Source organism: Ptychodera flava, chromosome 21 (assembly GCF_041260155.1).
Source record: "Ptychodera flava strain L36383 chromosome 21, AS_Pfla_20210202, whole genome shotgun sequence".
Classification (NCBI taxonomy): domain Eukaryota; kingdom Metazoa; phylum Hemichordata; class Enteropneusta; family Ptychoderidae; genus Ptychodera; species Ptychodera flava.
In genome coordinates this window covers 33,946,093-33,960,018 of record NC_091948.1, presented here as the reverse complement: position 1 = coordinate 33,960,018, position 13,926 = coordinate 33,946,093, and the positions used below count along the sequence as shown (strand labels likewise).

At 36.6% G+C, this 13,926-nt stretch overlaps 1 protein-coding gene across 3 annotated transcripts in view; it reads right to left on the bottom strand.

Moving 5' to 3' along the window:
• The window catches only part of LOC139122081 (probable E3 ubiquitin-protein ligase HERC1), a 118,655-nt gene that overhangs the window by 18,025 nt on the left and 86,704 nt on the right, over positions 1–13,926 (bottom strand). For all 3 annotated transcript variants that reach the window (XM_070687458.1, XM_070687459.1, XM_070687460.1), the window contains 11 exons: positions 13,268–13,479; positions 12,268–12,471; positions 11,588–11,718; positions 10,359–10,558; positions 6,183–6,330; positions 5,590–5,766; positions 4,385–4,657; positions 2,807–3,160; positions 1,453–1,578; positions 956–1,094; positions 30–211 (listed from right to left, as the gene is read on the bottom strand). In XM_070687458.1, coding sequence (XP_070543559.1) covers positions 30–211; positions 956–1,094; positions 1,453–1,578; positions 2,807–3,160; positions 4,385–4,657; positions 5,590–5,766; positions 6,183–6,330; positions 10,359–10,558; positions 11,588–11,718; positions 12,268–12,471; positions 13,268–13,479 — 2,146 coding nt within the window. The remainder of the gene's footprint in view (positions 1–29; positions 212–955; positions 1,095–1,452; positions 1,579–2,806; positions 3,161–4,384; positions 4,658–5,589; positions 5,767–6,182; positions 6,331–10,358; positions 10,559–11,587; positions 11,719–12,267; positions 12,472–13,267; positions 13,480–13,926) is intronic.

The window sequence follows — 13,926 nt, the reverse complement described above, 5'->3', positions numbered from 1 at the left end:
TTCGGTTTCTTATATAAAATTTTACCAACCTGGACCACTTCCTCCCCCTGCAGAGCTTCCACTTGTCGAGGTCGTCTCTGTCTGTCACTATTACCATGTCCTAGTTTACCATAGTCACCATCACCCCAGCTGAAGACCTCACCACTCTCTGTCAGAGCCATGGAGTGACCATCAGAACCACACGATGTGACCAACTGTGTCACTACAAAACCTGATAGAGCAAACACATTTCTGTTATAAAATAGTATTGCTAAATTTGAAGTTCACTAACTCCCTGTCTCTCTATCCATGCTTTCACAGCACTGAACTCAAATTTAAGTCAATATTCATTGAAAGCATCATGTATGTTTCCTGCTGACATCAACCTAATCTGTGCTACCGTACCCATTTTCATACAAATTATGGTGAATGCTTACATTGGTTTCAAAACTGTCATTTGTCTGAAAATAAACAGAATAAAAGCACAGACAAGAAGGACTTAATGATTGAATACAATGTTATGTCTTCTCATGTTAACAATCATTGACAGGAAGCGTATGTACAGTTTCCAACTGACCCTGTAACCCACCATCATACAAAGTCCGTAAACAGTGGTATTCAGCTAAAACATACGTTCATCTACTTGGCATGTCTTGCATACAAGAATGTAATGTACTTGTGTTCAGCTTGGCAATTTGAGGTTTGAGCCCCTAAAATCTACCTAAACATATTGTGTGTCACTGGACTTGGCTGACTATTAAATATAATGTACAGACATTACTGAATTTCACTGATGTGGCAGGATAATCGCCCCTGAATATCAGCTTTTGGGCACCCTGAAAATCTACGCAATGTCCCCTTACTTGGTAGGACTCTGGCTAGGTAAAATTTGTGTCAACAATGTGAGAAATACACACAACCCTGAAAGGACCTTGTACTTCAAAACTGTTCACAGAATACAAATACAGCTGCCTACCTTGTAATGCTGATATAGTGGTAAGTGTATGGAGGTCATCTGAATTTCCTTGACCTAGTCTTCCATAACTACCTTCTCCACATGCAGATACCATACCATTTGGGTGAATGACAAAAGTGCAGTTCTGACCACATATAACCTGTCAAACATCAACAGAACAGATCAGTTTGAATCATCAATTTGACCCATTTCATACAAGACCTTCTGAACACTGGCATAATGATACTATTGCAAATAAGCTAGCAGAACAAAAATATGCTGTTGATAGGAAAGTTTTTATCATGAGCAAAAAATGTAAATTATGCAGGTCACAAAACAGACAAGACTTGATGCAACACGCCAAGTATACCAAAAGAAGGACAGAGAATTGCATGATAACACTATGAGAATGGCAACTCACAACCCTTCTAGTGTTGTCAACTACTGAATATATATCCACATGAATGCAAAATTTACTGCCAGTCTCTGCATTTCCCGTCAAGGAGAAAATGTCTTACCTGTTGTGAGTTTGAGAATGATGAAGTCAATATAGCTGTGGACACACCACGACCAGTTTCAGCTAGCTGACCATGACGACCTCCACCCCACAGATATACATCACACTTACCACCTAACTGCCAATCCTGTATCAATAAATGTGAATTGATCTAAATTCCACAACAATTTAGTGAAAACATCACAAAATACAAACTGTAGGTATCAAAAGGATTTAATATTACAAATTTTACAGTTTTGTAATTATTACATTCTCCAGATTCAAGATGTCAATATTCAGTCCGGGTCAGCTCCAAAATTGGAGACGCTATACCATAATATTTTCCCCTCTCATTAGCCAATCAGCGACCAGCGCGCCATCAGTAAAAATTATATTTCCTGGCAACCTCCACATGCGTCCTTCGTTATGTACGCCATACTGTGTCGAACTCCCGCGCCATATTCTGTCATAATGTCGAACAGTTGTGTGGCCACTCTGTCAAAACACAATTTCAAAATCGCGTACCAGTTTTATTCTGGCTAAGACAACCAAACTGCATATATCGCTGTGATTCCTAGACTCTGGCTTGAAGTCCTGCGAAATATAAATCGTGTACCTACACAGATCGTTCAGAATACCCCATTTGTATCGGAGATGGCAGCGATACAAATTCTACCGTATGGGGAACAGTTGTGTGGCCACTCTGTCAACACATTTTCAAAATCGCGTACCATTTTTAGTCTGCGTTGACAACTACAAAACAGGTATCGTTTTAAAGCTCTGACATTGCTCTTCTTTCTTGCAAAATTTTATACGCGTACCTACACAAATAACCTTTATAACAGCATTTCTAATAGAGATGACGAACATCCACAAAATGATTCTCGGTACTTGAGCGAAATCGATAAACTGGGGGTAGAAATATAAATCGTCAATATTTCGAATATTGTTCACTAATCGGACTCCTTGTTGGACATGACCTTCTGCAGAACACGTGCATTATGTTGACTGTCGAAATTCGTCGAAATTCACAAGACAGGGGCTTAATAAGCAGCCCAAAACTGCCGATCACACTTGGTGGGTAATTTGTGACCCAGCGTGACCTGTACTTTATTAATGATGTAATCTGGTCGATGATTGGCTGAATGCCGGAATACATTATCATAATGAGTCTCCAATTTTGGAGCTGACCCGGACTGATATTCCTTCATTTTGTTGGATTCAATGATATACATGTACTATAATTAATTTATGTTCCCTTTTTTGTTGTTGCTTTCTATGCAATATGATTTTTAAAAGATGTACATGTTTCTCTGAGCAAATACACACAAGTCATTCAAACACTGTCTTTGACTGGCAGCAAAGTGTCAATTTACCTCTGGTCTCTGAGTAGCCCATGCCATTATCTGTTCATCCACAGTCAAAGACCACACTGAATTATCTTGTGGCTGCATGGGGTCGTCTTCATTGACAGGTTCCGTGTTGGGCACTTTGAACTCTGGTGGAAAGGGAGACCTTCTGACCAGAGCATCTGCTGACTTGACAGCTGTACAGAATGATGCAAGCCATCCCCACTCAGGCACAGATGTGACGTCATGCGGGCCAGGCCTGTGATGAAGTGGGTGTGATGTGGCACAGAGTACTTTGTCTAAGTTCAAGCCAAGTGCCATAGATGCAAGACATTGAAGAAATGCACTATGTACCAGTTGATCACCACATAGAACATAGGTCTGTGAATGAAACCATTCATCAGTCAAAATCCCTGCATTGTATATTTCATGAAATGTTGGTACGCTGTGGGCTCATAGAATTACAGAGAGAATTATAGTGATGGTTACTATCATGCAACAAAAATGATAACTTGTAAGTTGCATGTTTGTGTGATATTCTGAACAGCTACAGGACAACCTTAAAATTTTTCATGCTGGATTTGATGTTTGCAGCATATATGTTTTCCTCTAATAACTGATACTTGCTTCCCAAGATTAAAATACCGCAATTATATGGTGTCGCTCAAATTTGATCAGAATTAGTACATACCAAAGATCAACAATAAGTGTTATTTCTATCTGTTCAGTGCAGGAAAATTATACGTTGATGTTATGACAATTTCTGCACAGTATAACCAGAAAAACAACAAGAAATATTTAAACCAGAAAATTAAGAATGACAAAAGAAAATAAGGTCTGAAACTTTAGGTACTGAAGGTCAACTTTAGCAACATGCATAGCAGAGAATCTTTCAACCATGGATGTACAAAAATAGACATCCATGGTTTCAGCAGATCTGTTAATATGTCACAGTTCATAAACAATGACAGGAAATGACCAATTAGCTGTTTCAGTTACTGCTACCACTCCCAAACATAATAGGTACCCTGCATACAAATAGGTTAGGTAAAGGTCAAAATCCTCTTATTCAGATGTGTGGGCTGATTCAGTTCACTGCCACCACTCCTGCACATTTGCAGGATTTCCCTTTTTCTTACCTCATTTGCACATTTTTGACACTGACGTGTTCATTTGAACAAATTCACATCTCAACCCCTACATCAACCTGTACACCAAATACTGAGACGGTAGCTTTGGCGGTACGGGAGTCTTTGTGTGTGACGGACATACATCCGCACATACATACCCACAAATATACAGACATACAGACGCCACCGACTCATCATATAAGCTCTTTTGGTATTTATATATAAAACCAAATATGAGCTAAAAATGATATGGGGAATTTAGTTTTCAAACAAACTCTGTTGTGATTGTTGATAAATTTCTAATCCTGCTTCATTAAAAAAGTTCTCCAAGTATTATATTCTTCCCTACTTTGGAAAACATTCTTCCCAATCTTTCCAAATATTAAACAAATAGGTTTTGTAATTACTGATAACTTTTGCTTTTCAGAAATAGGTTTTGTAATTACTGATAACTTTTGCTTTTCAGTGTTCTCACCTTCTCATAAGTATACTGTTCCTGTAGTATGATAGGGAGTCTTTCAAGGAACACCCTCAGACACGGCGCTTGGTGTAGACCTGTGATACCTTGGCTCTTCAAAGCTGACCTAGCTGTAATCAAGACTTTATTTCTGTTGTACCAGTCATTGCTATAGTTGATGACTGTCACATCTTTGGACCGACCGAAGCAGGATATTAGCATGGTCTCCCCTGCCCAGCACATTTGTTGTAGCTGACCACTGCCAGATATAGTCTGGACAAGGGCTTTATTCTGAAGAAATAAATAGTATCTTTTATAGAATGCTTTTGCACTGAAAGATTTATTAGTATGTTTGGATAAATACAGTTAAAATTCATTGGTGTGCATGGTCTCGGATGCCAGCCTAAATTTCACCCATAACTGTATGGTACAAAGTGATCTTGACTGAACAATCTTGTACTTGCACATCTATTCCATCTTTGTATCGAAATGTCAAAAGACATTTTGATACATTGTTTGGTTCATAGATTCTGGCATGTTGACTGTTGACCAAAAATGATAAGTGACAAGTTACACAGAACTTTATGAAAAGGTTTACACAGAATCTTTATGAAATGGTTTTATACACTATCTTTATAAAATGATCTTTATGAAATGGTTTTTACACAGAATCTAAATGAAATGGTTTTTACACAGAATCTAAATGAAATGGTTTTACACACAATCTTTATGAAATGGTTTTACACACAATCTTTATGAAATGGTTTTACACACAATCTTTATGAAATGGTTTTACACACAATCTTTATGAAATGGTTTTATACACTATCTTTATAAAATGATCTTTATGAAATGGTTTTTACACAGAATCTAAATGAAATGGTTTTACACACAATCTTTATGAAATGGTTTTACACACTATCTATCTGTCATATCCACATCCTTTAAAGCAATGCTTCCTGTGAGTCATGGATAAAAGTACAAGACAAAGGCACCTAATATAAACACACTATTTGTCACTGCCATATAAAGTAGAGATACCCATTGATAATATGTGTCATGTATTAAGTAAGAAGCATTTCATCTCACAACTGTAAGAGACTGCCTAATGCCACATGGTGCTGAATATTTCAATAAAATAAATAAATGAATAAACACAGAAATAAATAAAAAAAAATAAAAAAATAACTTATATCAAAGTGGTTTAAATAAGAGTTTCTCACCTGCAGAGACCAGAGATTGAGCAAACCTCTAGCACATCCAGTAGCCAACACGGTACCATTGGGATTTAGAGCAAGACTGACAATATTGGTCAAGTGGCCTCTAAGTGTCATCACACACTTACAGACCTGGTCTTTTTCAAATACACCACACCTACGACTTCCTCTTGTAGTGCTCTTCTGAAATGCAAAGTTATAGACTTCAAAATAAATTCTATCTGGAGCACAGCTTACTATTAAACACTGGTGTTACAGAGAGTTTTTTAGTTACCAGTATATACTTAAAACATTAAAACTCAAATCATTCTCTATAAAATTCTTGGGTAATTATGCATATTTTCTGTACTTGTCATAATTCCTTAAGCCTTCCTTAAAGTAGTTTTTATAAAAATCATCCTCTTCACTGAAAATTTAGCATGAATTTTAAATACAAGGAAAATCTTGCAGTTTCACTGGGTGGAAAATGGTACAACAATGGATTAGTTGTACAACATGAGCTATTGATAAGACCATGCATAGAGATATCTTGTTTCTGAAAGGATATTACAAACCCACAATTGTTAAGTGGACGCTATAAGAAGAGATGATGATTTTACCTGTGGAGAAAATGGTTCATCTCTATCTGACTCCATAGTATGCCCTTCCATACTGTACTGATTGTATGAATACAAGGTTGCCGGTAGTTTGGCGGAGGTCCCTGGTTGAGGTATGGTCCATACACAGGCCAAACCATTTTCACAACCCCTGTTGGGTAAAACATACCGTCAATGACACTTGGCTCACCTTTGGTTCAATTAGGCACACCAGAATGAGTGGACATACATTATTTAATAGCTTCTACGGGTCTTAGCTTGTAATAATCATAATGTCAAGTGCATTTGAATACATTTGATGTACCAGTATAGCCCATCAAATACCAAGGGGAAGTATTTTAAGGTTGGCAACTGTTGCAATGGACACACATATTTACAACACCATGCAGCCTGGTACATCAAAATTAGTGATACAATCTGCCATACCAAGGTAAGGCTATCCTCTTGTGATATATAACTAAATGCCATAATGTAAACAATATTTGGGAATTCATCACAAGGTGAATAAATATTTAAGAAAACAACGCATTAGCTTGGAGGTCTTTGGTTGTGTTTCTGTAAAAATATCACCAACATGTTAAAATTCTGACTCAAAGTTACTGACATTTTCACAAAGTTTACACTTTTGCTCCTCTTTATTTTCTATTTAGTATACTTTTTGCCAATGATAACTTCATTCAAACTAATTCCCATTTACAGTTTAGCGACCAAAGACAAAGGTGTAGCATACAGCAATTCTCAAGTTTTTGCAATTCAACCAGAGAATTCAAGAATGAGATAATTGGCATTTTATTACCAAAAACAGCAGAAATTGTCACAAAAATACAATATTGCATGTTTTGTCACAATTTATATGTACTCAATATAGTTTACCCTGAGCAACACATATACCAAGTTTTAAAGTAATGGGACCAGCGATTTCAGAAAGAATAGCGTCTATGACGCTTGGCTCACATTTGTTTTGATGTGGCAGGCCAGAGTGAGTATACTTAACTAAGTTCACCCCTGGGAACATGCATACCAAGTTTCAAAGCAATCAGACGAGCAATTCCAGAGAACATGAATTTTTTACCAAAAATGGGGAAAACACAGATATGAAAATTTCACCACAATCTGAAGACACTCAACTAAGGTTGCCTGTAGGTACATACATACCAGGTTTCAAAGCAATCACAATAGTTAATTCAGAGAAAATGATTTTTTTGATCAAAAATGCCAAACATTGCCCCAAAAACACTAATATGAAAATTTCACCATAATTTTTACACATCCAACAGAAGACAACCCTGGGATCAAGAGTAAGAAGTTACAAAATCAATCCAACAAGAACTTTGGGAGAAAGAGATTTTTTGACCAATAATGGGAAAAATTGCCCCAAAAGTACAAATATGAAAATTTAACCACAATTTGAACAAATCTGGCAGAGGTCAATCCTAGGATCATGCATACCAAGTTTCAAGGTAATGGGATGAGCGCTAAGAAGATTTTTTTGACCAAAAACGGGGAAAAATTGCCCCCAAAATACAGCTATCAAACTTTCACCACAATTTGAACAAATCTTACTAAGGTCATCATAAAGAACCTGCATACCAAGTTTCAACCAAATCTGGCCTTTGGTTTCAGAGTTTCAGCAATTTGCATGATTTTCTCTTTTTTTAACCACATTTGCATATTTTTGGCACTGACATGTTCATTAGAACAAATTCACATCTCCAACCCTTGGTGCACTTGTACACCAAATACTAACTTTAAGATAATAGGTGCTGTGGTTTAGGAGTTTTTATGTGGACAACTATATATCCGCACATAATAACATATATAGATACATAGATACAGATGCCGCTACCTACCTACCATGTAAGCTCTCTTTGGTACACATACCAAACGTAAGCTAAAAACTGCTTATACCTATAGTAATATTTTCGACATGTGAACAAATAAAACACTGATTTGCTTTGAAAGCTATCGAAATGAAGAACAATATTCTGTTATAAATATGGCATTATTAATGTTGACTGCAGTAACCTCTAATTTTTGAGGTCATTGCTTTGTTTTGTTTGAGGTCTTCTTTCACTAACTTGGAACTAAGAGAGCTCTGTTACAAAGAAATAAACAATCCAAACAGTATTGTTACAAATACAGGCAGTCAGATTTGTAGGCTAAAATACTTGCTCTAATTTGCATATGGGTACTGATATCAATGAAAGAGTTGGTCATCTTTCTTGGACTTGCCTGACCCTACTAGTTCAAGCTACTCTCGAAACCATATTTCATATTCTTTTAATTTACAATGCATTGATTATACAAATAATACAAAATGCAATTTCAATTTATAATGAAATGACTTGTAATTCTTTTAAAAGACAGAGACTTTATGCAAGTGGTTGAAATCTTTATTCTCCAGCAAAATACAATTGCTTTATACTTCAAAAATGTAATTACTTCATGAGGGCACTATTTGACCCAGCATATCTTTACAACAGATACTGACTGTTGAAGTGTAGCTATGAATAGACCATTGTCAGAGGTGTAAACTTGAATTGCTAATTAGCTTTATATTTGCATAAACCTTCTGCATTGAAGACCAGACTGATATTTTGTTGGTTTGAAGACGATGTCTTCAACACTGCCAACCTAACTTTGACCTGATGACCTATGACATCATGCAGGATGATTGAGCAGTCTCTAATTTTATATTTGGATGTGATAACCCCAGAGAATGATGGAAAATCATTCCTTCGTTAAAAGCATCTTTTTGATCAAATCAAAAAAAAATTTGTTTGCTGATTTTTACAATACAATTTTACAATCCTTACAATAGACACTGACTGTTGAAGTGTATCTATGAATAGACCGTTGTCAGAGTTGTCAACTTGAATTGCTAATTAGCTCCATATTTGCTGATTTTTACCTAAACTAATTTTGTTGACCTTTTATAACTTGATAAACTGAATGATTTTTCTAAATGCAGTCTTGAATACTGACAAATACATATTCTGAACAAAACAAACTAGTGAGAAACGCTTTAAAGCCTCTGCTAGTGTACTTTTGAATTTCTGATTGATTGTACAAATATTACAAAATGCACATTCAATTTTAAATGAAATGATTTGTAATTCCTTTAAAGAAGAGCCTTTATGCAAATGGTTGAAATCTTTATTTTCCAACAACATATTATGCTATACACTTCCAAAATAATTGTAACTGCTTCATGAGGGCACTATTGACCCAGTAAATCCTTACAATACACACTGACTGTTGAAGTGTAGCTATCAATAGACCATTGTCAGAGGTGTCAACTTGAATTGCTAATTAGCTCTATATTTGCATAAACCTTTTGCATTGAAGACCAGACTGATATTTTGTTGGTTTGAAGATATCTGCGTGAACGGACGGACAGACGGACGGACGCATGGACATGAGCAAACCTATAAGTAACCCCGGACGGTGTCCATGGGGACTAAAAATGATTTTTTGACCAAAAATGGGAAAAATTGCCTAGAAATACTAGTACACATACTCAAAAATTTCACCAAAATTTGAAGAAATCTGACAGAGACCAACCCTAGGATCATGCATACCAAGTTCAAGACAATGGGACGGCACTTTCAGAGAAGGTTTTTTGACCAAAAATGGGAAAAATTGCCCCAAAATACAACTATCAAATTTTTACCTCAATTTTAACAAATCTAACTAAAGCCACCGTAAACAATCTGCATACCAAGTTTCAATCAAATCTAGCCTGTGGTTACAGAGTTTTTGTAATTTATTGGATTTTTCTCCTTTTTTACCTGATTTGCATATTTTTGACACTGGCACGTTAATTTGAACATATTTGCATCTCGACCCCTTGGTGCACCTATACACCAAATCCAAAGGTGTAGGTGCTATGGTTTAAGAGTTTTTGATGTGGAATGACATACATCTGCACAGTCATACTAACATACAGACATACAGATGCCCCCAACATACCATATAAACTCTTTTTGGTATATATACATATACCAAATGTGAGCTAAAAATTGATTATTTGTGAGTTTAAAAGCAGATCATATAAAACTTTGGCCGATAAAGATTGGTTGTATGTACGGTTACCATCACATAATCATTACAAAGTCAAACACGTAATGAACAAACCTTGTCTTACTTCATAACAAGAAAAGTTGCCAAAAAACTTACGTGGCTAGTAAGAGCAAGGGCTCATTTCCCTTGCCTAGGGCTGAACACCAGTCCATAGTACCAGCAGGGGATGTATGTGCCAGACAATATGCTGGCGACCAATTCTCCCCCATTTTGGTCCACAGCTTGACCAGTTTTTCATCTGCACAAGTGGCTAGCAAGTTGCCTGTGGGATCCCATTTCATGCAGGATATAGAATTCTGCAATGACAACATCAAAATGCTATGAGTACATCCATGCACAAAAATCATGAAGTAAATAGAATAAACTTTTCTGCAAGAACACAGTATCTCTGGCAAAGTTTGTCAAAACAATACTACTGGTACCTATGCAAATGCCATACAGGCTAATGATATAACAAAGGGGGTAACATTTTACTCTAAGACGGTATTTTAATCTTTTCATCACTATGGTATGGCCCACACCCACTGTTATCAATGGCAATGGTGAAACTATTTGCAGGAAATGGGGGTGAACTAGTTAAACCTTTCACTCCTAGTTCCCTGTGAAGAGATTTAACTTTGTGACAGAAAATGATAGAGTTTAAAACAAGACACTGATCAATTTAGAGTAACACTTCAAAAACCTGCAATGTATGTTACCTATTAATATTGATATGAGTGAAACAGAAGTCAAACAGGGTCAACCATACATGGAAAACTATTGCAATGTATGTTACCTATTAATATAAATATTGAGTGAAACAGAAGTCAAACAGGGTCAACCATGTACAGAAAACCATTGCAATATAAACTGCCATTTTTTGATACAGAGTTGAAATGGTATGTTTCTAACATCGCATGATTTAATTCCTCTGATTTCATCAAAGTCAAACAGTTTTCTGCAGAAACAGCTCAGCTTGCTACTTTCAAATACTAGTACCTAAATTTATACTTGTGAAATTATCCATAGACACATTAGGACAGATGATTATGCACAAGGCACAAAGCCAAAATAAAATGGAGTTCTCTGATAACAAATGTGATATCGGAACACTAGTACTTGCCATAAACAGTGTTACCTTGGTCAGGAAACAAAAATTGCATCTTCACACTTTAAAGGGGCAGTCCTCAATCCCTGGTTTTAACATTATTTCTTGTTGACATTTGAGTATCTATGTGATGTTGGTCATTTGTTTTCAATGAAAACTATTATCACGTTGTCAATGTGCTTTTAGATAAAACTGATAAATGACTTGTCCCTGTCAATGAATATAACTATTTTAATACCTCATGTGCATGAGTTGTCTGGAGTGGGTCTGGTTCAAATGGATGTCTACTGCAGAACTGTACCATGCCATCACTGTAGCCAACAGCAAACTGGTGATCTTCATCATACCAAGCCATTTGAGTCACAGACACTGACAACACAGAAAGCAAGAAAAAATTCAGAATTTAAAGAATACTTAAAATGTACTAAAATCAGAAACTCATACACATTTACATACACCATCAAAGACAGTGGTTTTACAATGTGAAAAAACTTCAATGTAAGTGTTTCTCGTTTTGCTGGAACAATAAATGGCATTTGTTTTCTGAAAATGCGCAATGCAAGACTCACTTTATTTGCTTATTCTGTTTAAGTTTACAATTTTGTATTTTTTCAGACAACACGCTTAAGCCGTCCAGCATACGGCACAGTATGCTGGATTCATCATCTTTATCCATAGCATCATACACTAGCTGACTGTCAAAACTTTGTTTCTCTAACCACTGATATATTGGATACAATATTAGTATGAATCAAGAGGGTGGTTGGTTGATAAAACTTCAATGACTCACAAATGCAACAGCATTTTGTTTGAGCATGATATCTGATTCTGAGATCTATAGATAGGTACAGTGACTGACAAACATATAGGCAGCTGATAGAGAGACTCTATGTAACACTCTCACTTGGGCAAACTTACCATCCTTTCTGTAACAATGCTCTAACTCAACTCTGTTAAATGTTGATGTGTCAATGACTTCTATGATGGCAATGGAGCCATCCACTCTGCCAACTAACAGTAACTCCATGGTTGTACCTGCTCTACCTTCAAACAGAGCTCTATGCTGTGGCCATGTCATTGCTGTAACCCAGTGTGGTTGTACATCCAAATATCCACGTCCACCTATAGAAGGATAAAAGGTACTATTGTTGTATATTTATAATAAATCTGCCTATTGATGTCCATTCCTCTGCAAACACAAAGCATACATACACATTCATATCGACAGGGACATAAAATGATAGTCATGCTCTCTAACATCTTACATTATGCATGTATGTATTCATACACTCAAGGAACACAATGTGAATCATACAGTCTTTACCATCCTATGGCACCATCAGGTATTATTGGTTAATTCCTGTTTTAATCTAAGCAGTGTTTGAATATATTACACCCTCCAAGCTGGACTAAAAGAATATTCATATAACTAAATTGAGACACTGTAGAAGATCAAATTGACTGTGTGTGGTGATGTATTGCAATCACACACTGGATGCTACATGGTAACTTCTAGTGCTTGGTTGGTAAACAGATATTGCCTCGGCTAACCAACCTTGTAAAATCTATGTCAATGGTAATGTACAATCACATGTACACTAGAATAGCAAATAAGTGTCTGCCCCGGGCAGGTAGATTTTACAATGGTGATACCTACCTAATGGTTAGTTGGAAATAATTGGCATATTTTTGTTTTGCTGAAAACAGAGGTAAGGTATACTAGGTGTACAGTATTGAAAAAAGAATTATCTAGGCATGTACATATTGCACTGGAAGCCAAATTTTCTCAGTTACCTGCCTGGACATTGGGTTGATAGTTTCGGTGAATTTCCTACTCTGTCCAAACACACAATTACTGAAATCAAATCAGTAACAGTGCAATTACCCTATCAATTGCAGAAGGCACAAAACAACTAACCTGCAAGAGCCCAAATATTGACTTTGTTTTCCATGGCTCCAGCGAGAAGTTTCCCAGTTGCATTCCAGGTGATGCTGGATAGAATATGACCATCATAATCATCAGCAGAATATCTCTGCATATCATCACTTTTATTGAAGACACATGTCTGTTGCAAGATGGGTTGCATCTTTGTTGATAAATTCCAGATACGCACTGTGCCATCATAACCACTGAAATATGGAAGAAATGCATTGACTGTGAGTTGAAAGTGACCTGAGTAGTGGGTAGTGTAACCCCGGGCACTCTGTTGTTCAGAATTGATAGTCTGAATAAACTAAGCGGCTTATATGTAAATACGAACTTTGATGATAACTGTGTAAGAAATTTATAACAGAATGCCGTTCAGATTGAAATGCCCACTTAGCCACCAAACCAGATCAAGGTCGGACGTGTCTACGTGAACGTCACAAGCGACCACATTCTTTCGATGCTAAACGCCATGGCGGAACGATGCACGCATTTAAAATATGCGTATTTTACGTATGCTGGCGCGACCTGCGCTGTGTACGTGTCGTTTCACATAATGATATACACAAGGGTATGCACATCATTTCTGGACGATATTATTTACTGATGATGTGAGTCGAATTCCGTTGCAAAAACGACGTATAAAATTG